This window comes from Cnephaeus nilssonii (assembly GCF_951640355.1).
Source record: "Cnephaeus nilssonii genome assembly, chromosome: 8".
Classification (NCBI taxonomy): Eukaryota; Metazoa; Chordata; class Mammalia; order Chiroptera; family Vespertilionidae; genus Cnephaeus; species Cnephaeus nilssonii.
Genome location: NC_137079.1, coordinates 61,652,606 through 61,674,519, shown reverse-complemented (window position 1 = coordinate 61,674,519; position 21,914 = coordinate 61,652,606). Strand labels below are relative to the sequence as shown.

General features: G+C 40.1%; 1 protein-coding gene across 3 annotated transcripts in view; it reads right to left on the bottom strand.

Annotated features, from left to right (window-relative positions):
* KLF12 (KLF transcription factor 12) overlaps window positions 1–21,914 on the bottom strand; it is a 451,985-nt gene that overhangs the window by 70,322 nt on the left and 359,749 nt on the right. For all 3 annotated transcript variants that reach the window (XM_079778508.1, XM_079778507.1, XM_079778509.1), the window contains exon 6: window positions 1,276–1,338. In XM_079778508.1, coding sequence (XP_079634634.1) covers window positions 1,276–1,338 — 63 coding nt within the window. The remainder of the gene's footprint in view (window positions 1–1,275; window positions 1,339–21,914) is intronic.

Below are 21,914 nucleotides of genomic sequence, written 5' to 3'. Positions count from 1 at the left end.
TAGCTACCGGCCAGTCGTCAGGTCGTCTGATTGTAATCGTCACTTGGGCTTTTATATATATGTAGACTAGAGGCCCAGTGCATGAATTTCATGCACCGGGAGTGGGGGGGGGGTTGTCACTCAGCCCAGCCTGCACCCTCTCCAATCTAGGACCCCTTGGGGGGATGTCCAACTGCGGGTATAGGCCTGATCCTGCAGGATTCAGGCCTAAACCGGCAGTCGAACATCCCTCTCACAATCCGGGACTGCTGGTTCCTAATTGCTTGCCTGTCTGCCTGATCGCCCCTAACTGCCTCTGCCTGCCTGCCTGATTGCCCCCAACAGCCTCTTCCTGCTGGCCTGGTCGCCCCCAACTGCCCTCCCCTGAGCTGGCCTGATCACCCCTAACTGCCCTCCCCTGCCAGCCTGATGGCCCCCCAACAGCCCTCCCCTGCACTGGCCTGATTGCCTCCTAATTGCTTGCTCCCCCGACATCTTGATTGCCCCTTATCACTTCTGCCTCAGCCCCCGCCACCATGGCTTTGTCCGGAAGGAAGTTGGACATCTGGAAGATGTCTGGTTGACCGGTATAATTAGCATATTACCCTTTTATTAGTATAGATTACTTTACTATGAAAATCTTCATGAGAAGTAGAAGTTGGTGCCTGAGAAAAATCTGAATTATTACCTAAATCTCACTTAAAAAGCTTATAGTATTTTCCAAAACGGGAAAGATTTTTAAAAAATTTAACAGTTGACAATCCTGGGAAATATATTATATCTGTAATAAAAAAATATTAAGTTCAGTTTTAGTGAGTAAAGAGTTTTGGCTGGAAAGGAATTTTCCAAAGGAAAGGGAGACAACGTAATTCAGTTAGTAGAAACATATTCTCTGTAGAGGGACTTTCAAACTTTTTCATTTCATGGCACACATAAACTAATTACTAAAATTCTGCAGCATGCCAAAAGTGTATTGCATTTTTTGCTGATCTGACACACACACACACACACACACACACACACACACACACAAAAGTAGGTATAATCTTGATGCATTCACCCCAGATGGCTATTGTTGTTTTGGCCATTGTCATTTTTTTAATTTCACAATCTAAAAGAGGTCAGTGTCCCTGACTAAATAATCAGGTATTATATGTTTTAAAAATTCTTGAGGCACACCTGATGAAAATTGCTGCTCTGCAGAGGAGCAGAAATAATTCTCTTTTGTTATAACACAGATCTATTAAAATTTCCCATAAAACTTAAACATTCTCATCATTTAGACTGTGTACTCACCAAGCAAACTTCTGATTATTCATTCGACTTCCCCTGACCCTTGATACTGGGGACGGATGTACCCTGTAGATAGATGAGAATAATCTAGTCATTGAAAAAGCATATTCCCAATTACAAATGAATAAATAAAAAGGAATCTGGTTTATAAATAATCTCTTTTAGACTTACTTTACTATCGAATCCCCAAGAACTCCATCACCTCTTAGTAAATGGATGCAGGTAAGTTCCTATGCCTGCAAACCTGCAGGGTCTCTCTTTTCCCTTCTGTACCACCTATAACATGACAAGGGTTTCTCATATGTTCACAGTGAAGACCCCCAAAAGAGGACCAGCAGTTTTAATCACCTGATTTCATTCATTTAATCCAACAAAGAGTTACTGGCTACCTATACCTTGTGAGGTTTATGAGTGGGTAAAAATAATGTAAAGTATGTACCTGCCCTAAATAGGCCCTTTCTACAGGGAGGGGGGAGGGCATAAGAGACCCTCTAAGTGCACACTTCCTCAGTAAACTTCTAGACTTAAAAAAGCAAGATAATAAGGGGATCAGGATATGCCACCCCAAAATATGCTATTTTGGTATAAGGATTATTTTCAGCTAAAAGTAACTGAGAAACAGCGGACATAGGAGGAGCTCTCTAGCCTCTTTTTACAGGCCTAATAGCAGGACATAGCCTTATCTTTTGGAAAGAAAATTTGCACTTATAAAGGTGCCCCTCTCTCCCATACCAGGAAGAGTAGTCCATGGTATAACTCTTATCACCAGAGATGGTATTGAAATGAGTCTGCCTAAAAAAATCCCTTTATTTAGCATTACTTTTCCTATATATTTCCTAGTCACCTTCTTACAATTTATCCCCCACTGAAGCCCAGACCCCTTTTCTTTTGACAGGTCCTTTCTCCACAATTTATCAGCCTTTGTTCAAATGGTATATAAAGCTCCAAATTCTAATCACCTTTTGAGTTACTTATCACTAAGTACTTTTACATGTTTGCATGTTATACATACAAACTGCTGGGTTTTTTTCCCCTCTTGCTGATTTGTCTTTTGTCAATTTAATTTTCAGCCTCCACCCCCACTGAACCTGAACGGATACAGGAAAAACTTTTTTCCTCCCCTACAGTAATTTAATCCAAATGTCCAGGCACAGAATCTGGGGGAGGAAGGAGGGGCTAATAGTTATTTCTAGGGAAAAGACCTTCTAGACGTGATGCCCTACAGCTTTGGGTTTTGAGGAATGCAAAGTCAATTCAAAACTAAATAACAGAGAAGTAAAGACTAGACTGGTTTACAAGCTTCCCGGGCTGGAGTCATCCACTGGAAACCGTTTAAATGTCCATGACGTGCTGACACCTTCCAATCACAAGCTAGCTGCTGAACCTCCCCCTCTCTGTGGCTCACTCACTGGCAACACCACACGCTCTACTTCCTGCTTCCTCCTGGCCAACTTCCTGCTTTGTTCTAACATTACTAGGATTTGTGAGGTCTAGGCAGTGTTTTAGCTTGTCTCATCTTGACTCTTTATGTCTCAGACATTACTCTTATTTACAAGACAAGAAAGAAAACAGGGATTTTAAACTCCTGTCAAAGTCCGGTCAGAACCAAAAGCTCCCAGGTTCCTTAGAACCCCAGTTTTCCATGGGTGTTTAGCAAGTGGAAATCATTTCAAAATACATAATACAGTTCTAGCCACTCAGAAGGGCCAACTTGCAGTCTTTCAGGAAAGCCAGAGCAGGCTGCACTTTGCACGCGGAAGGCTTATTTCTTCCAACATCCCTTATTAACATTCTTTTCCTCACAGCACTTCTCAATGGCTGCTGCAGCTGAGCTGCTCAGCACAGATTTTCTGCTCTGCATGGGGGAGGGGATGTTAATTATGCAGAAAGATGGAGAGAGGCCAGACAGCCCCTCTGGTGAACTGTCTCATTCAAGCAAGGCCCACTTCCTGCTGTTTTGCAGCTACAAGGATCACCTGTTGGTCTTGGCATTGGGCCAAACTGGGGCCTAGCGGAAATGACAGACTGGGCTAGAAAATGAAAGCCTGATCCTAGTCCAGCATCCCAAGTTGAGGAGAGAGAAAAAACATGTCGTAAAAACATGTAGGAAGTATATGAAAGGTAGCAAAACTCTCTTTTTTCTTCTTTTTTCTTTCTTTCAGTTTGTCTGCTTGAAATACAATAATTAAAATGGAACTGTGAGCCAAAAAAATGTCTCCCCAGTTAAAGGCCCTGTCCTAAGGGGAAACACCTTAAATCCTCTTGAACCTCCCCTAAATCCCCACTGGGGTGTCTGAATTATGCTGCCCAAATAAAGCTTTAAAAAGTAATAGCCCAAATACAGTTATTTAATTCACTCTATAGCCTTTAAATGTTTACCTCTTTTATTGCTTCCACCTTAACCCTGGTATTTCTATTCATCATGATCATTCCACCTGTTGAAGTTTACTAGTAAATATATTCTCTATTGATGGTTCTCATTGCATATATCAGCAGAGAAAAACAGGCCTGTTTAACCTTTAATTATAATGTTCTCTAGGTATTTGTATCTTGCAGTAACACTTCATTGATCCATCCATGAAACAAATACTATAAGCAGGTAATTTCTGTAACAGTTTGACAGTCTTCAAAGAAATCCTAAAATTATAGCATTTCTTCAATTAAAATGGTAAAACCAGAAATCTTTTTCCCCCTGCCCCAAATTAGTAAATGGATAATCTGGAGCTTATTTCACCTAATAAAGTACACCATAAAGGTTTACATTTCAGCTATCTCTCAAATTTTATTTCTTCAAAAGGCTAGGCAGTGTTTTTCGTGAGCTCAGTCTTTAAAGTCTTTGTTGTGGCACTTTTGCCATCGCCTACCATCTTTCCACATGTAGCAGCCAGGCAGGTAGCAAAGTCAAAACCCCAGTAGGAGAAACTACCACCTAATCTGCATGCCATGCATTATTCATGACCCCCTGATTCCTGCACCTGCATCTAGGCAGGAAGCTTGCAGGGAACATTCATTATTTTTCCCTTAGCCTCACACAGGCTTGATTACTGCTAAGCCACTTTGTTCTGTAACTAAGGGTTTCAGGCCTCAGTACTAACTGCTGGATATAGAAAGAAAAAAAAAATCACCATGCTGAAGAAAAGGGCAATCTTGGTTGTTGTGTAACATGTATTGAATCCTACAATGTGCTCTTCTGCGACTGACAGTTTGTGTCAGATGGAAATGCTCACGTTGGTGATTTACATTACATAGAAAATGGGAAGCTGTACCATTCAGGCCATGCACACCAACTGTTCTATTTATACACACTTACTCAGTGTCTGAGGCAGACAGCATTTACCCGTGCTGGGCTTCGTTTTCCTGCTAAGCATGTGAGAACTTCTTCGATATCTCAATACAGAAATGACTCTTCCTTCTCTGGGGATAAGCACCAAAGGACCTAACCGTTAAGTTTTGTGTTTTAATGATTAATATTTAATGTTAAGAGAATATGATCACTCTGTTTTTCAAATTTTTCATGAAGCAACCTAATGGCTGGTGGTTGGAAGTAGGATGTGAAAACCGGACACCCAACACAAATTACTGATCACTGAGGAACTGCTGGGGGAGGGTACCGATGCAACCGTTTTACTATCCCCATCACTGAAAACCAGTGACAACTGAAATGTGACAATTTAAATTCAATCTTGTAGCCTCCAATGAAATTAGGATGAAATGGTAGAGTACACACTGTGTAACCGGGCTGCCTGGGATGGAATTCCAGCTCCACCACTGATCAACAGTGTCATCCTTGGGCAAGCACTTAACCTCTCTGTGCTTCAGTTTTGTCACCTGTACAAATGGAGGCAACACTGATAACCACCTTCTAGGGCTGGGAGATTTAAATGAGTTAATAGCTGTAAAGTGTTTAGAATAGTGGTTGGTACCCAGGAAGAAGTTAGCTGTTATCACTAGCCGAGCTGATTATATTGGAAGGGATGGGAACATGGAAACTGACTATCCAGCTCATTCCAAGTGACTAAGACAACAACTGTGCTCTATTGAGCCTGCAGTCTTAACTACTGTGCTTCTATGACTTCCCTAAAGATGAGGTAACAAAGAGAAATGAACACATATAGAGTAACATGAACCAAATAATGTGAATTATAAGATATGGCTTACCCTATGGTACATCATTTTTCTGTTGTTTATTAGAAGACTTATGTTCAGTTATGTCCCATTCAAGAACAAGTTAATAGTCACAGCAATACAAAATCACTTCCATTTACTAAGACCTTACTAGGTGCCAGACACCATGCTTAGGACTTTAGGTACATTATCTTATTTTATGCTCATCTCCTTATTAGCCACATTTTAAGTTTGAGAAAATAGGTTTACAAGAGCTAGATAACTTGCCATGGTCACACAGCTAGTGAACAGCAAAATCAGAACTTGAACATAAGGTATAGCTGACTTGTCTTACTTCAAATTACCTTCCAACCCTAAAGACCACAGATACAGGGGTGGGTAAAAGTAGGTTTACAGTTGTTCATATAGAAAATAATATAATAATTAATAAATAATAATACAAGAATAAACTCTGTGTTTCACGTACTTACAACTGTAAATCTTCCTATATGCCCACACCGGTATATTCCCTCCACACTAACCTAGAGGATGCAATAAAGTAAATTAAGTCCAATTGTACATTCTATAGTACAAATGATGCAAAGTAAAAGTGTTGTCGTTCTTTGGTTTAAAGTTGGCACCGTACAAAATTGCAGACCATGTGGGTACTCACAAAAATACATTCATAGTAATATGTAATATAGTATGTTCTCTCTTTAACTGTTTATGAAAATTCCTTGTTACTAATATTTCTATTTAAATACAAATTGTGAAATACATGTAAGTTTAAATGGTAAAATTAATTCTAGCTACATCCACTCCCTCTCTTTCTTTTTTTTCTAGAATCCAATCCAGTTTGTGTTCACACCCCTGTGATGAACTCATTCTTATCATCACCATCAATGGCCTCCATGTTTTCAAATCCAATGGTTAACCCCAAGTCCTCATCTTCTCAAATTCTTAGCAGTCACTGATCACTCAATCCTAGAAAAAGCTTTCTTTAATCAGCATCAGTGACATTCTCTGGCTTCCTTCCTCTCTTTTTTTTTTTTTTCCTTTGCTTGAAGCTCCCTCTCATACTTTTGAATTCTAAATGTTGGCATGGCCTGAGGCTCTCTTTCCCATGATCTTTCTCTCCCCAATTTTAACTCACAAGAGTCTCCAATACAGTTACCCTCATAACCTTGATGAGGGCCTCAGCTGAGGGCCTTACATACCATCCATATTACAATGACCCCAAATTTCTATCTCTATCTTCCGGGGTTCTTGTCCCAGCATTAAGAAGGGGTTCAGTAATCTGGAGAAAGGAGCTGATGCGTAGATTCAAGAAGGAGTCCAAAGACGAAAGATAGTTTTGAAAGGCATTGGGGGTCAGAGGAGCTTCAGCTAAAGGAGCTAAAGACTTCCCCTTGACTCAGGATCCCGTGCTATTTATTAACACAATTTGTCCTAAGGCAAGGTGGAGACATACACTTCAAAGGGTAAGGTTTCAAAGGGTAGCATTGTCAGATTGGGGAATAGCCTACAGTTGTTCAGGTGTTTGGCCAACAGGAGGCAATAACATGCAGATTAAGATGCTCTGAGCTGTCTGGCAGTTAATAATCCTATATACAAATCTTTAGGTTTGGGGAAATGTCCTATTCAGGTTTGGGGGAGATGCCCTCCAGCCATTCCAACAGGTAATTACATATGTGGCTTAGCCCTTGGTGAGCCGCCCAAGCTTCACCAACCTTTTGATGAAACTTTTATAATTATGACATGTTGGAATTGGTTCCCGGCATCTATCGCTATGCCTATATTTTCTCTGAATACTAGACTCAGATTTTTCAATCCTAACTTAAAGATGTTCCTTCCTTTCACCCTAGCGGTTTGGTTCAGTGGATAGAGCATTGGCCTGCAGAGTGAAGGGTCTTGGGTTCAATTTTGGTCAAGGGCACATGCCTAGGTTATAGGCTCGATCCCCAGGAGGCAGCCTATCAATGATTCTCATCACTGATGTTTCTATCTCTCTCTCCCTCTCCCTTCCACTCTGAAATCAATAAAAATATATATTTTTAAAAAAGATGTTCATTTCTATATCTTCTCAGTTTCAAAAATTGGTGGCATCCTTCACCTAACTGCAACCTCAGAATAATATTTGAGCCCTTTCATGCTCTTACACTCCATATATTAGATAGACTGCTTAATACTGAGGAAAATCAGAATAAATTATTATTTCACACACCAATAAAATATTTATTGTAGTAAATTACTTATTTAATAAGATTAGAAATTTTCATTATCAATATCATGAGAAATCATTATGTACAAATATTTTCTATTTCTTAAGTTCATTTTTTTCCTGTTTTCCTTAGCCCATACTTTCATCCATAAATTTTTCCAATTATTGTACATAATACACACTGTAAGAACTCAGTTTACTACATTTGTAAAATATTAATCTAGAAATAATTCCACATTAACAGAAATAATTTCCAACATTAACCTATGCAGAATCACATGAAAGATAATTTTAAAGGAATTGTTGGTATTGCTTCTTTTTCATACATAGTTGTACTGAATACACTTCTCATGGTTATTCAGATGAACCTGGATATTTTTATTATAATATATACATATACATATATACACTACACCTGACCCAATAAAAATAAGCATGACCAGTGTTTACATTATGTGGTCCCTTTTTATTCTCTGCTTTTACCAAGCCACTGATTAGATGGCCATTAGGAATGCCATATATTTTTTCAAAGAACCCCCCTCCCCACTATATTTGCCTCTTTTTCACATGAAAAGCCATTGATGTTATTTTCAGAAGAGTGGGCTGAACTTGAACATCAGATAGAATTAATGGGATAATTTTTCCTGTCTACTCTAACAGTGTAAGTTTTGTTAAAAATACAGTATTTTGAAGGGAACAACATGTATTTCAGCTATGCACCAACAGAATGAGGAATTCTAAAGGAGAACATTTGGTTTGCACAAGCATATGAATTAATCCCAGCCTCTTCTCCCAACACCCCTCTTGCTCTGTGTGTGGCAGTGACACTGAAGGGTCCCCTGCCTCCTTTGTCACCTGGTTAGCTGATGCTTAACTCTAAGAAGCCATCCAGAACCTCCAGGTCTAGGTACACTCACTCCAAGATCTCACAGCATAGGGTACTTAGCACATGTTAATGGAAGATTACACTTGTTTGTAAGTTTACCTCGCCTGTCTCTTCAACGAGACAATATGCTCCAAGGGACAACGGAACTTTACTCGTTTTGCTCACCATCATATCTCCATTACCTGCCATGCAGTGCAGTGCACACTCAATAAGGACCTTGTGGATGCTTAGTCCTATTTTCCTACTAGACTGGAACTTCCAGGGTGGATGACAATGGCCACACCTGTCCAAGTCACGATGCCATCCTCAGAGCTTAGCACAATAAGCATGTAATAAACATTTGATAAGCCATGAGATGTAGAAAATAAAAAAGTTTTAGATTTAGAAATCTGCGCTATTCCACAGAGTTATTTACTACACATCCCCAGAATAACTGATCAACATTAATTAAATCCAACAAACTTTACTCAACAGCTACTTTCAATGAAGTCTTGCATTGTGGAGTAAGACAGGATATTTGTCCTGCAGATGCTTAGAGTCTAGTTAAGATAAACATGTAGCGACAATCATGGAATGGGGTAGAAAAATGAAAGGAGATTTCAAGTTTTATTGGAGTGAAGAAGGGGTTGGAATTAATTCAAACTGTGAAATAACAGGAAAGGTTCGAGGAAGAGACCTTTAGGCTGGGGCATGAAAGATAAGTAAAACTTTCAGAATCAGGAGTAAAGGATGCTAAGAAGATAACTTCAAGAAGAGGAGCTACATTAGTCCTCTATATGGGAGAGTGCATTGTGGTCTGAGGGGAAGTTTCTTAGAAACTTTAGAGGGAGATGAGCTAGGATGTTCACTCACAGTTAGAATACAGATCAGTCAATAAATGTCTGAATAAGGAGTTAGTAATTGGGGCAGTCAGCTGTCAAATAATATCAATCCTCTGTTGCTCAGAAACATATATACATCACTTATATCTTTAATTTAACTAATGTTATTACTACCTATTACTTATTCATTAATTTGAATACTAATTGAACATTTATTGTGCCAGGCACTGTTCTAGGCTCACAAGTACTGTGAACTGTGTCAGGGGAAGGGGCATTACATCTATTAAAACACAGTTCCTGACTTCAGGAAACCTACAGCATGACATGTGTTTAGACAAACAATTGATTGTCATGGTGCAGTGTGATAAATGAGCATAAGAATAGACAAAAGGGACATCTTAGTTAAGCTTTGCAGTAGACCTGGAAGTTCATATAGGACAATTGAGAGAAACACTGAGGGTAGATATGTCCAATAGAAAAACTACAAATTGTTCTGGGTGACTACAATAAAGGGTCTGGCAGGCCTGGAGGGGCCGGAGATTATGTAATCATGGAAGTAGTGAGAATGACAGAGGGTTGGGGGAGGAGAAAAAAGAAGATGAATATATACTAAATTAGCTGTTACCTCTGAGATTTGGTGGAAATATACTCAAAGTGTGGGGAGGCAAGGCGGGATTAAGAGAACATATGGATAACACCTGGGTTTCTGAAATGGTGGTCAGAAGAGCCAATATAAGGAATGAAGATCATGTTTGGGATTAAAAAGAATACAATGAGTTTCTGTCAGGGGCATATATAGACCTGGGGTTCAGCAGAGAATTTTAGGAAGAGAGCTGGAGATGTGGGCATCTTTATCATATAAGTGGCAGAGAAGCCCTGAGTGTCATAGAGACAGGACTAAAGTGAGGTTACCTGTAGAGCAAGGGTAGGACACCAGGAAACACTGCATCTTCCTGGATAACGTTAAAACCCTTTTCTTACTCAATCAGGGAAAGCCAGATATCCCCACTTCTTGACGAGAAGTTGGAGCCTCATGACTGAATTTAGGTCAGATCAATATCAAGAGAGGTAAGACAGGATCTTCTCTACCCTGATGTCAGAAAAGCCCCAAGTAATCTCTTTTTCTTCCAGTGCTGCCCTGGGCAGCAAATGGCACTGATATCAATTCTGTGAACAGCCCAGAAACCCAGGAGGCGTCCTTAACTGACCTTCTCTCCCCATATCCAACCCATTTCTGTCCCCTACACTGTCTTCATTCTTTCCACTCTTCACTTCCACAGTCACTAACCTATCTTAACCCACTCCTCTCTTACCAGCACTAACCCCAAACCTTCTCCCCCCATCCCCTTGCTGCACTAGGGCCATGGTGTTCTTTCTAAAAGGCAAATCTGTTCTTCTTGCTCCATTATCCCTTAGTGGCTTTTCACAGCTCTTGAAATAGACCTACAGCTCAACATGGACTAAATGCCTATGATCTGGCCCCTGCTCACCTTAAGCTTCATTTTCCAAAAATGTCCCCTTTCCTCTTCCCTGCTTTCTGTGATCCCCAATCTCCTTTCAGTTTCTCTTGCGTGTGTTATTCATTTTATGTAGACCCTGCCACAGGCCCTCTGCCCCTGCATCCAGTTAACTTACACCCGGCTCTCAGCTCACATATTGCCTCCTCACTTCACATGTCTCACCAAAAGAATTACATCTGTATATTATAGACTCTCACTATTCTCTTCATTGTCCTTCGTAGAACTAACCAGGTCTGCAGTTATATAGAGACATGATAATTCAATGAAAAGCAGGAACTATTCCTCTTTAACGCTCCACAACTTGCCCAGTATTGGACCCTACATCTGGTACAAAGTAGGTACATATAACTTATTGCTCCACAAGTAAAAGGAGATGATGAGAACTCATAATATAATAATCTGGAAAAATAAATAAGTAAATATAACAATGTGATACATATATTCATATATTTCATATATACTAAAGATAAAGGACAAAGTGTAAGAGAAAGAGAGAAAAGGTGATGTGGCCCAGGTGTTGTCCAAGAAAAGTGTTGGATCCACATCAGCCTACACCCTGCACCGTCTGCACAAAGGACCCATCTGAGGCCAGGGGGCCAAAGCAGATATGTCTATCATGTCCTTACCTTTGGAGAAAGGTGTGGAAAATTAGTAGCCATTATGGAGAGCCTAGTGAAATGTAAATGAGGTCTGTAGTTTATTTAGTTAATAGTGCTGAACCAATGACCATTTCTTAGTTTCAATAATTATACTATGGTATTTCTGCAACTTTAAAATCCTAAAATTAGTTTTAAATAAAACATTTTTAAAGTACTATTCTTTTGCTGGGATAAGAATATAAGCAATATAGATTTTCTAGAAGTGACTTTTTCCTGTTTTGTTTAGTGACATATTTTCTATTCTATATATGTTTATAAATATAGAGTACATCCGTATGTGTGTACACTCCCTCTCGCTCACTCATTTCTTTAAGTAAATAAACTCATCAATTATACTACTTTCACCAACATGGTTTTTTAATGCACTAGGTACAGACTTATTAATAACAGGTATGTTGAAAAGTAGTAGAAAGAAATAAGTAAAATAAAAGAAAAGATGAAGATATTTTAAAAGGTTAATAATGCTCAGGTCTACAGAGCAACAACTCATATTGTGGGACCTAACATTTATCCAGGTAATATAGATCCCAAATTCCTGCTTTCATCTGAGACACCCTCATAATTGCTTCAATTTTCCACTTCATTTTGCATGTTTATAAGTCTGACAGATTATTTTTGCAGTGTTTGGTGTATGGTGCATTAAGGTTCCTGTCCTTTATTACGTGAACTGAAGTACTATGATTTAGTCATTAGTGTGGACTGAGTTGGAGGAATTTCATGAACTGACAGACATTCTGATTGGTAGTTATTCTACTAGTCACACTGGTAATGCCTTTTATTTGGTGTGCTCTGTTGAGAAAGAATGTAAGTTGTTGAAAAATTACTTTAAATGCTTCTATTGCCTCTGGCTGCATTAATTTTGAGATGCCTCATTTAGGCTAAAAAAAAAGAGGCAACGTTCAAGTATGTAATATGGGCATTTTGTCAGCTGAAAATGGATCTATTAGAATATAGTATTCTCTCAAGGTGTTTTAGCTCACTAAGCTGTACCATTTTTCTTTTGAGTAGGACAAAATTTTTCACCATTTGGTTCACGGCCTAATGAAAATGACAAAACTAGACTTCAAGATGATAAGCCATATTTAAGGAGAAAATATAGTTTGCATTTCACTTACAATAAAATTTTAAATGCTAGAGAAATCCCAACCTGGTAGATAATGTAAACATTATCTTTAATTATCTATCCTATATAATAAAAGCCTAATATGCTAAGTGTCCGGTCGTCCGTTCAACCAATCAAAGCGTAATATGCTAATGATATATTAAGGCAGCTCAACCTCTTGCTATGACGTGCACTGACCACCAGGGGGCAGAGAGTTGACTGGTCAACCAGTTGCTATGACGTGCACTGGCCACCAGAAAGCAGACAGTCGACCAGTTGCTATGATGTGCACTGACCACCAGGGGGAAGATGCTCTGACCGGTAGGTTAGCTTGCTGCTGGGGTCCAGCTGATCAGGACTGAGTGAGATTGGCCGGACACACCCTGGAGCCTCCCACAGTCCCTCCCTGGCTGGTCAACCTCCTGCGTCCCTCCCCGGCCCCGATCGTGCACTGGTGGGGTCCCTCAGCCTGGCCTGCACCCTATTGCAATCCAGGACCCCTCGGGGGATGTTGGAGAGCTGGTTTCGGCCTGATCCCACACGCCAGGCCGAGGTACCTCACCGGTGCATGAATTCATGCACCAGGCCTCTAGTATATGTATATATAAAAGCCCAGTCACTATGATGCACACTGATCACCAGGGGTCAGACGGTCAATGCAGGAGCTGCCCGCTGGTGGTCAGTGCACTCCCACAATGGGAGCACTGCTCAGCCAGAAGTCAGACTCATGGCTGATGAGCCTCTCCCGCCTCTGCAGCAATGCTAAGGAGCGGTGAGCCAAGTGGTAAGGAGTGAGCAGTTCGGGCGGTAAGGAGCGAGCAGGTGAGTGGTATGGAGCAAGCAGGCGGGCAGTATGGAGCAAGCAGGCGGGAGGTTAGGAGCAAGCAGGTGGCGGTTAGGAGCGAGAGGTCCCAGATTGCGAGAGGGCCCAGGCCGGGCTGGGGGCCACCCCACCCCCACCCCCGTGCACAAATTTCATGCATCGGGCCTCTAGTTTTAAATAATGTGTTTAAAATAAATGTATTTATGTATTTTGTGTATGTGTGTGAGAACCCTGATTTGTCTCTTGATTTAAATCAAAAGGAAGTCATCTAATGGATGGATTCAGTACTGAATTCCAGACAATCTGATCAGTAGGCCACAGAGGCCGTCCTCTCATTGCCCAAACTGGAGGCCACGAAGCTTGGAGGACTTGAAGGCCAAGGAGCCAGGAACTGACCTACTAGCTTATGCAGAGACACTTTATCTCAGAAATTGGCTCCTGAGACCAAGAGCTGCCAAACACATCAATCAGCATCCACAGAATTAAAGGTGCTTATGGAGATCAGCAAGGAGTACATGAAGTATCACACGCCAGTTTACCAACAGATTGGACGAATAGCAGTGCACCCACCCTATAAGCACTTCCAAAATGCACCCTCCACCTCTGATCAACATCGTTTACACTAGCTGTGTTCACATTCACCATTCCCTTCTCCGCACCACTGTCAGCCACCAGTCTGCCCTTTCCTCTGCTTCTGTAGCACTGGCCCAAGAGGTTACAGAGCTTATCCTGCGGAAACACGCATGGCTTATTACACTAATAAAACAGGCAAATCCAGCTGGTTTCGATATTTTGCTTATTTCTGAATTTAATACTGAAAACTACACTGATATTCTGGTTGCTTATTAAGCTCCAGACCATTAGTGTGATTGAAAAAAAAGATAACTAAAAACAATTGATTAAAATGTATTAAGTGCTACTATGTTCAAAGCACATCCAATTTATGTAATATCAAGGTTGTATAATAACAATACAAGGTTAAGAATCTCAGTTCTCTAAATAGAAGAGTTGTCACAAGACAGTAAATAATAGAAAAATGGAAACACTCACTACTCCAAGAGGTCAGAGGAGACAAAAATCACTTCAAGATAATGGATGGGGTTTGGGTTGGGTCTCATAGGAGAAACAGCCAGATGTGCAGGTGAGGACAAAATTATGAGCAAACAGGAAGATGTGGGGAAGATGAGTAGAGCATGTGGCAGCCTTGGCTGAAGGAGGAGTTCACAAAAGGCAATGCAGCCCTGAAAGTGGAATGCCTTTGATGACAGGTGACCCATGTTTTGGGATTTCTCTCTCAGGAAAGTGCAAAGTTGCCGGAAGAGTTCACTGCAGAGGAGGAATGTTATCACATAAGAATTCACCTGCCAGCGGTGGGCAAAATGACCGGAAAAGATAATCCTGATGACACTACAGTGCTTCAGATGCAAAGGGACAACGTCTAAATGGAAGAGGTTCCAAGGGCAGGGAGAGAAAAGGACAGATGAGATAACAAGAAGGATTGGCAAAACCCATTGACACTGGATAGAGGAAGGTAAAGGGAATACTCAAGTTTTGAGGCCAGGGAATTGGTGGGAAACATGGTTTGATTTTAGGCAGCTGGGAATGAGTAGCTGCAATTCAGGAAGGAGTGTAGGCTTACCGGAATGGAGCTGAGTTTCATAAACATCGAGGAGAAAGCTGCTGCTGAAAAAGCAGGTGAAATTTCTCAATAAAAAACTGCAAAGACAAGAGTTGCAAGGGTGCTGGCGCTGACATACCTTACAATGGGGGTAGAGGAAAAGAATCAAAGATGTGAAAGGAAAAGTCAGCAAGAGAAGAGGAAAACTAGTAGTAAAAAATAATATCAGAAGTAAACATAATTTCTCTGTCCAATTTTTTAAAAGACAGAGAGAAAGAACCATTATATGGGTCCATTAGCGACCATCATCGGAACAGATTGCTGGAAAAGCTACATAAAAACTTTAGAATGTGAGTGCTTCCAAGTGGGGATAAAGAATGGTGGGGAACAACATCTGCTTGAGAATTTTTTCCATGAAAGAAGAGAAATAGCTGGAATTCCAGAGCAAATCATTTGGTTTTTCTTCTTTCCTCTCAAGAAAATGGAAGCTCTAATTCTGTATGTTAGATGCAACATGCAACTGAAAAGAAAACCTAAAATTCTTGAGAAAGGAAAACTGAGTAACACATCCTAGAGGAGCCAAGTGAGCAGGAGAATGTTCTCTGACACATATGGACAAATATTTTCTTAAAAGTGAGAGCTTACTCTGAACTTCGTACTGCACTAAGGGTTTTACTAAGGCTAAGTTTAAACAATAAAGACAAACTAAGTCTCAGCCACACAACAGTCTCTGAGGCAGGTATCATCATTCCCACGCTGTAAATGAGAACAGCAAGCTTTGAGAAGCTATTGCATACCTAGTCCAAGGTCGCACACCAGAGCTGAAACTCAAGTCTTGACAGCCACGCCCCACTCTTAAAAAAAAGCCCCACTCTGTTTATTTTATGAACCAAGAAGTAAATCTACTCTTTAAAAAATATGTTAAGTAGAGATTAACTAGAGTAATAGGATATATAGCAAAATTTAGTGGCCACTTATAATTTCATATGTACCAAAGGATGCTGCTTGCAATTGAGAATTGTGTACAAGTGTTCCTGAAGTAGTCTGAGATCTTTAAATGATCATATAATTTGTACATCAAAATATTGCTTATAACACACATATTAGTCTGTGTATATATAGTATCATAAAAAATACGTATTTGGTGTTTGCCCCAGGTTCCTGGGACAGAGCTCCAACTCCTGGAATTTTCTAAGAGACAGCAGAGTCCTTTGTAATTCATAGCAAACCCCCTTTGACTGCATCTGAGTTTATGTTAATGAGGTGACCCTTAGGAAGGGCCCTAACCGCCACCAGGAAGACCAAGCATGTGATTAGAAGGTTTGAACTTGGAGCCCCACATTGGAGCAGGGGAAGGGGCCAGAGATTGAGTTTAATCAGCAATGGACCATGATTTTTCACCCTTCATGCCCATGTAATGAAACTTCCATAAAATGCCCTGGGTGACAGGATCTAGAGAGCTACTGAGCTGGTGAACACTCACGTGTGTTGGGAGAGCGGCAAGCCTGGAAAGGGCATGGAAGCTCTGCACTGTACCCCCCCACCCCACCACCACCTTACCCTGGGCATCTCTTCCATTTGGCTGTTCCTGAGTTGCATCCTTTACAATATATTGGTAATCATAAGTAAAGCACTGTCCTAAGTTCCATGAGTCATTCTAGTGAATTAGTGAATTTGCGAGGGGGTTATGGGAACCCCCTCTCAAATTGCTGTCTAGACAGAAGTGTGGGTAGTACTAGTATGGGTGCCATCAAGAGTGGGGGCTGGACCCTTGACCTCTGGGGTCTGTGCTAACTGTGTAGTTAATGTCAGAATTGAATTTGAATTGTTGGATTCCCTATTGGTGTCAGATTATTTGCTCGTGTTTGGAAAAAACAACCACACAATATATTATGCAAATAATTTTATATTGGACTTTCCTATTTCCCACGTGGTCTGGCCAAACACAAGAATAGTGCACATAACACCATTGTCAACAAGCGAGATTATGATTTTTGAAGTCTATAAAGTTAAACCATCTACAAACAATTCTGCAAAATGTTGTTCGGACTATTTTCCCCCCTTCACCATCATGATTAGAAAATGTGGAAGGATGAATGGCCATAAAATAGAATTAACCTATATTTAAATCTACCAATCCTGATGACTCTCTTTTAAATAATCAAGACAAACTGAATTTACAAAATATGATTAGAACAGTTTGCTTAAATTTGTAGTCCCTGATTAAATACAGATGTTATGCAAAATAGGCTGGGTCTGGAAATTATCTACAAAAGCAGCCTTGTTATTTAGCATTATTTTTGCTTTGAAAAAAAGAAAGCAAGACTCTTCAGAATCCCAGTGATATCTGCAAAAATAACAAGAATCAACCTAGGAATAAAGAGAATAAAAATCCATACATGTATTAAGCAATACAAAGTATAGGCCTAAAAACTGCACATTATCAAACAGAAAAAGAGAAATGCCATGATTTAAACACACACACACACACACACACACAAAACTGATGGCATTAAAATAGAACCAATTGATGTTTTCACTCTTATGTTTCCTGCCCAGGAGATCTGAGAAAAAAAACAACAATATGATTCCGTGGTTGTACAAGGAATACTATTACAATTCAATATTTGAAAAGAATAATTAATGAATCAAAACAATTTCTTGGTTTCTACTGTTTGCCAGGCCCAGTGCTAGACATGGGTGATGTAAAGATGCATAAAAAAAAAAAAAATACTGCACCCACCCTGGAAGTTCTTTTCCGGATGAGATAGTTCAAATATCATAGCCATTTCAAGGAAGGGCCACATTATGCCTGCTTCAACCACCAGCAGTAGTACAGCTTACTGGCTGTGCTGTCTATGGGTAAGATATGGAAGCTTTATGCCTCAGTTTCCCCATCTTTACAATGGGGTACTTACATCCTGTCATTCAGAACAATGCCTCGAGCGCAGCAGGTGCTATAAAAGTCTTAGCTTCCGTGACAACCTTGTCCTTGCCTAGTAGAGTCCCTGGGCTGCAGGGTGATGTCTGCTCAGGGCTGCTCGCGTCTCTGTCTCATTTTCCTCCTAAGCAGAGGCAGTAACTATGAAGAGGATTCTATGTCTCGGCATTGAGCACAGGTTAAATGCTAAAAGATGGCAATGAAGATCCTCACAAATTAGCCAGCTTCTAATTTGTACATAACTAGAGATATTCATCATGAAGAAATGTAAAAGTTTAACTGTTTTAATAAAAAGTAACCAGGGTATTGCAACATCCTGTTAAACAGCAAGATAAATCATTATAGCTGTAGTAGACTATAGTCTATTAGAATCCTAGAGTAACCAGCATTTTGGAAACTAAATGTTAAACTTACTACACAAATTATCTGCACAAGTATGATCCAGTGGTGGCAAGGCGACTTTAGTTTCTTTTTGATTTTGAGTCTGTACATTCACAAATTTGATGTTAATTTAATATCAGATGAGTGGCTGGCATGGGAGTCAAGAATGTTTACTGAGGGGGGCGGTTTGTGGGGCTGGGTGAGAAAGATGAAGCGATTAAGTACGAACAGGTAGTTCAAGAATAGTCACAGAAATGGAAAATAAAGCATTGGAAATACAATCAACAATATTCTAATAACACAATTATTTATGGAGCCAGATGGGTCCTTGAAATATTGGGGATAATACTTTATAAATTATATGATTAACTGCTATGCTGTACACCTGAAACTAATACAAAATAATGTTGAATGCAAACTGTCCTTGAAAAATAAAATCAAATGAGTAAATACATTTAAAAAGGGGGAGGGGCTTACTAAATAAGTAAAGGGGCTGTAGGGGCTCTAATCTGCCAATCCGACTCCTAATCGTGGCTGTGATCACAAAAGCATCACCAGCCCAGGCCAGGCAGAGCAGGGACATCAGTTGGACGGATTTACTGTATTCTGTATGCTAAGCAGTGTTGAAGAGCTGGAACTTTGAAATTCCCTTCCGCTCACATACGTACAATTATGCTAAGTATATGCCTGCTTGCCTGTTTGAATCCATGCAAAGCAAATCATGGATGCATTAAATTACAGCTTTTTTAGCTAACAGCATGACCAACATAAAGGTTCAAAGGTTTCAAAAATAGGGTATTTTTATTTTATACGTGAATTACTGTAGAATGCCAGGGTAGTCTCCCGAGGGTCTGCATATACCCTACATGTTTACTTTGACCATGAATGTATCCACAAGTATGCAATTTAGAAATACATTTGCACAATATTAAATTTAAATGATACCATTCTGTTCTTCCTATAACCTTTTATAAAAATGTAGGATCTTCATGAACTTTAATGTCTTTGTTTTATAAACCACGCATTTGTCTAACACAGACACATCCTTAATATTGGCTATCATGTTAAATTTCAACATGCATAAGCCCTGGCCAGGTGGTTCAGCGGGCTTCAGCATCATTCCATACACCAAAAAGGCTGTAGGTTCGATTCCTAGCCAGGGCACATACCTAGGTTGTAGGTTAGATCCATGGGTGATATAAAAATGCATAGAATATTGAAATCGATGTTTCTCTCACACTGATGTTTCTCTGTTTCCCCCCTACCCCTCTCCCCGTCTCCCTCTCTCCTTTTCTCTGTCTCTAAAATCAATAATAAACACATCCTTCGGCGAGATTTAAAAAAAAAACAAAAAACTTCAACATGCATATATATGCCAATTCCAAACCACCTTCAATTAAGCTCTCAGAACACTGCTGAATTTGGTATCCCAACAGCAATTTTTAACATGAGATCAAAACTTTTATTTTTTACAAGAAATGCCTGATTTATTATTATTATTTTTTAATTTAACTTACTGGGTGATACTGGTTAATAAAATTATATAGGTTCCAGGTGTACAATTCCATAATACAGGGTAGAGGGGGGATAAATGGTGATGGAAGGAGATTTGACTTTGGATGGTGAACACGCAAAGAAATGCCTGATTTAAATCACTTGTGTTTATTAACCTTTTTCCTGGATCCAGAAAAAAGAAATACAGAATAGGCTTTCTATTTAAAAAAAGAGAGGGAAAAAAAAAGTCACAATTTTTGCCGCTTCCTTCGCAGCTTCACCTCTGCAATGGATGGCCAACATCTGTCCTCAGGGCCGTTCCCGGGACTGGCCGGCGATTGATTCTATAAAGGACAGGTCTGCCCTGGCCCCCAGAAACCCGCTTTTTGCTCTTGTATCAAACACGTTCCCTTCATCTACGCGCCAGCTTTCTAGGTCTGTCGAAAAAGGTTTTGTTCCATGAAGTTGCTTTTATCTCTTTTTGATTTTTGTTTCAGAACATTTCAACTTTGCATATTAAATTTCAAATTAAGTAACCAGCTAGAAAAAAAATGGAAATTCTCTGCAATTAATTTTTCTTCTAACCGGTGAAACTTGCACCTTCACATTCTGCTAATTATGTCATGTAGAACAGTCAGAGTCTGGTGAGAAATGACTAGTTTTCATACCTTGGCAGTCGATACTATACCTGTCCTCTCAGCGAACTGCCAAGTGCCTTCTAGAGAAAATTTCACACTTTGTGTACATTTCAAAATACTTTGCTGCTATTTCTGAAAGCTATTAAGATTCAGTTTTCTTCGAACTGTAACAGTTTGAGTCATTAATAAAACTCACAAGTACGGAGAAAGACGTTCATTTCACTATGGTGAGAGAAGAGCATGAATGCTCTGGATAACACACAACAGTTTCATAAACTGCATCTAAAGAAAAGGTTTGCATGCCCTTGTTTTTCTACAGATATTTTCATTTTTCTATCAATGGTCTTTAGTGAGGCTAGGCTGGGGTCACGTGACACTCTCTATTTGGGAAGAACTTAGCTCACAGGACACCTTCCCCCTGTTATGTCATTTATCCTCACAAAGTCCAGTAGCAGGATCAAAGGCATTTCTTGGTTTGCATTTGATAACTAAGCACCCTAAGGGGTTTGGGGACTTCCTGGGTGTCACAATAGTGCTAGTCAGACAGAAACGAGCACCCATTCTAAACTTACTTCTTTTCCTACTACTGTGACAGCATCCGGAGCCAGGAATAATTCTGCAGATGATCTGGTCCATGCCCATTGCACTCCCCTCTGCCCCCCCTCTCCACCCCCGGACTGAGGATAACACCACATGACTTGCCCTAGGGTCATAGAGTCCGATTCTGGCCACACAGGGACTAAGAACTTCCATGTTCTTTCAGAATGTAATAGGAAGGATGTTTCAGAGTCAGGCAGAGCTAGGTTTGGATCATTGCTCCAAAATACACTGCTTATGATCTCATGCAAGTTACATAGATTCACTCCACTTTAGGCTCCTCATCCCTGAAGTGGGGATATTAATACTACCTAATGCAGTTGTGAGGATAAAATGAAATAAGGGATGTGGCGTATCTGGCTCATAACCACCCTTCAGCACACACTATTTTCTTTCCCTCATTCCAAATCTCTGTTTACACATAATGGTACCAAGCATTCAAATTTCATCTCATAAAGTAAAAGCACTCCAGCAATCCACAGTTGCTTACAAAAATAGATTTTAAGAGTCTTGTTTCTTATTTTTTACAGGTAATCCTTACATTTTGTTGAATTGTTCTAACACACACACACACACACACACACACACACACATATATATATATATATATATATATATATATATATATATATATCTCCTAATAAAAGAGTAACATGCAAATTGACCATATCTCCGCTACACCCACAAGCCATGCCCACCAGCCAATCAGGAGCGAGTATGCAAATTAACCCAACCAAGAGGGCTGTGGCCAAGGAGCGAGCAGGAGGCTTGGGTTTCCCCAGCAATGGAGGAAGCCAAGATTTCCGCAAACCCTGGCCAGCCGTGGACTCCACTCAA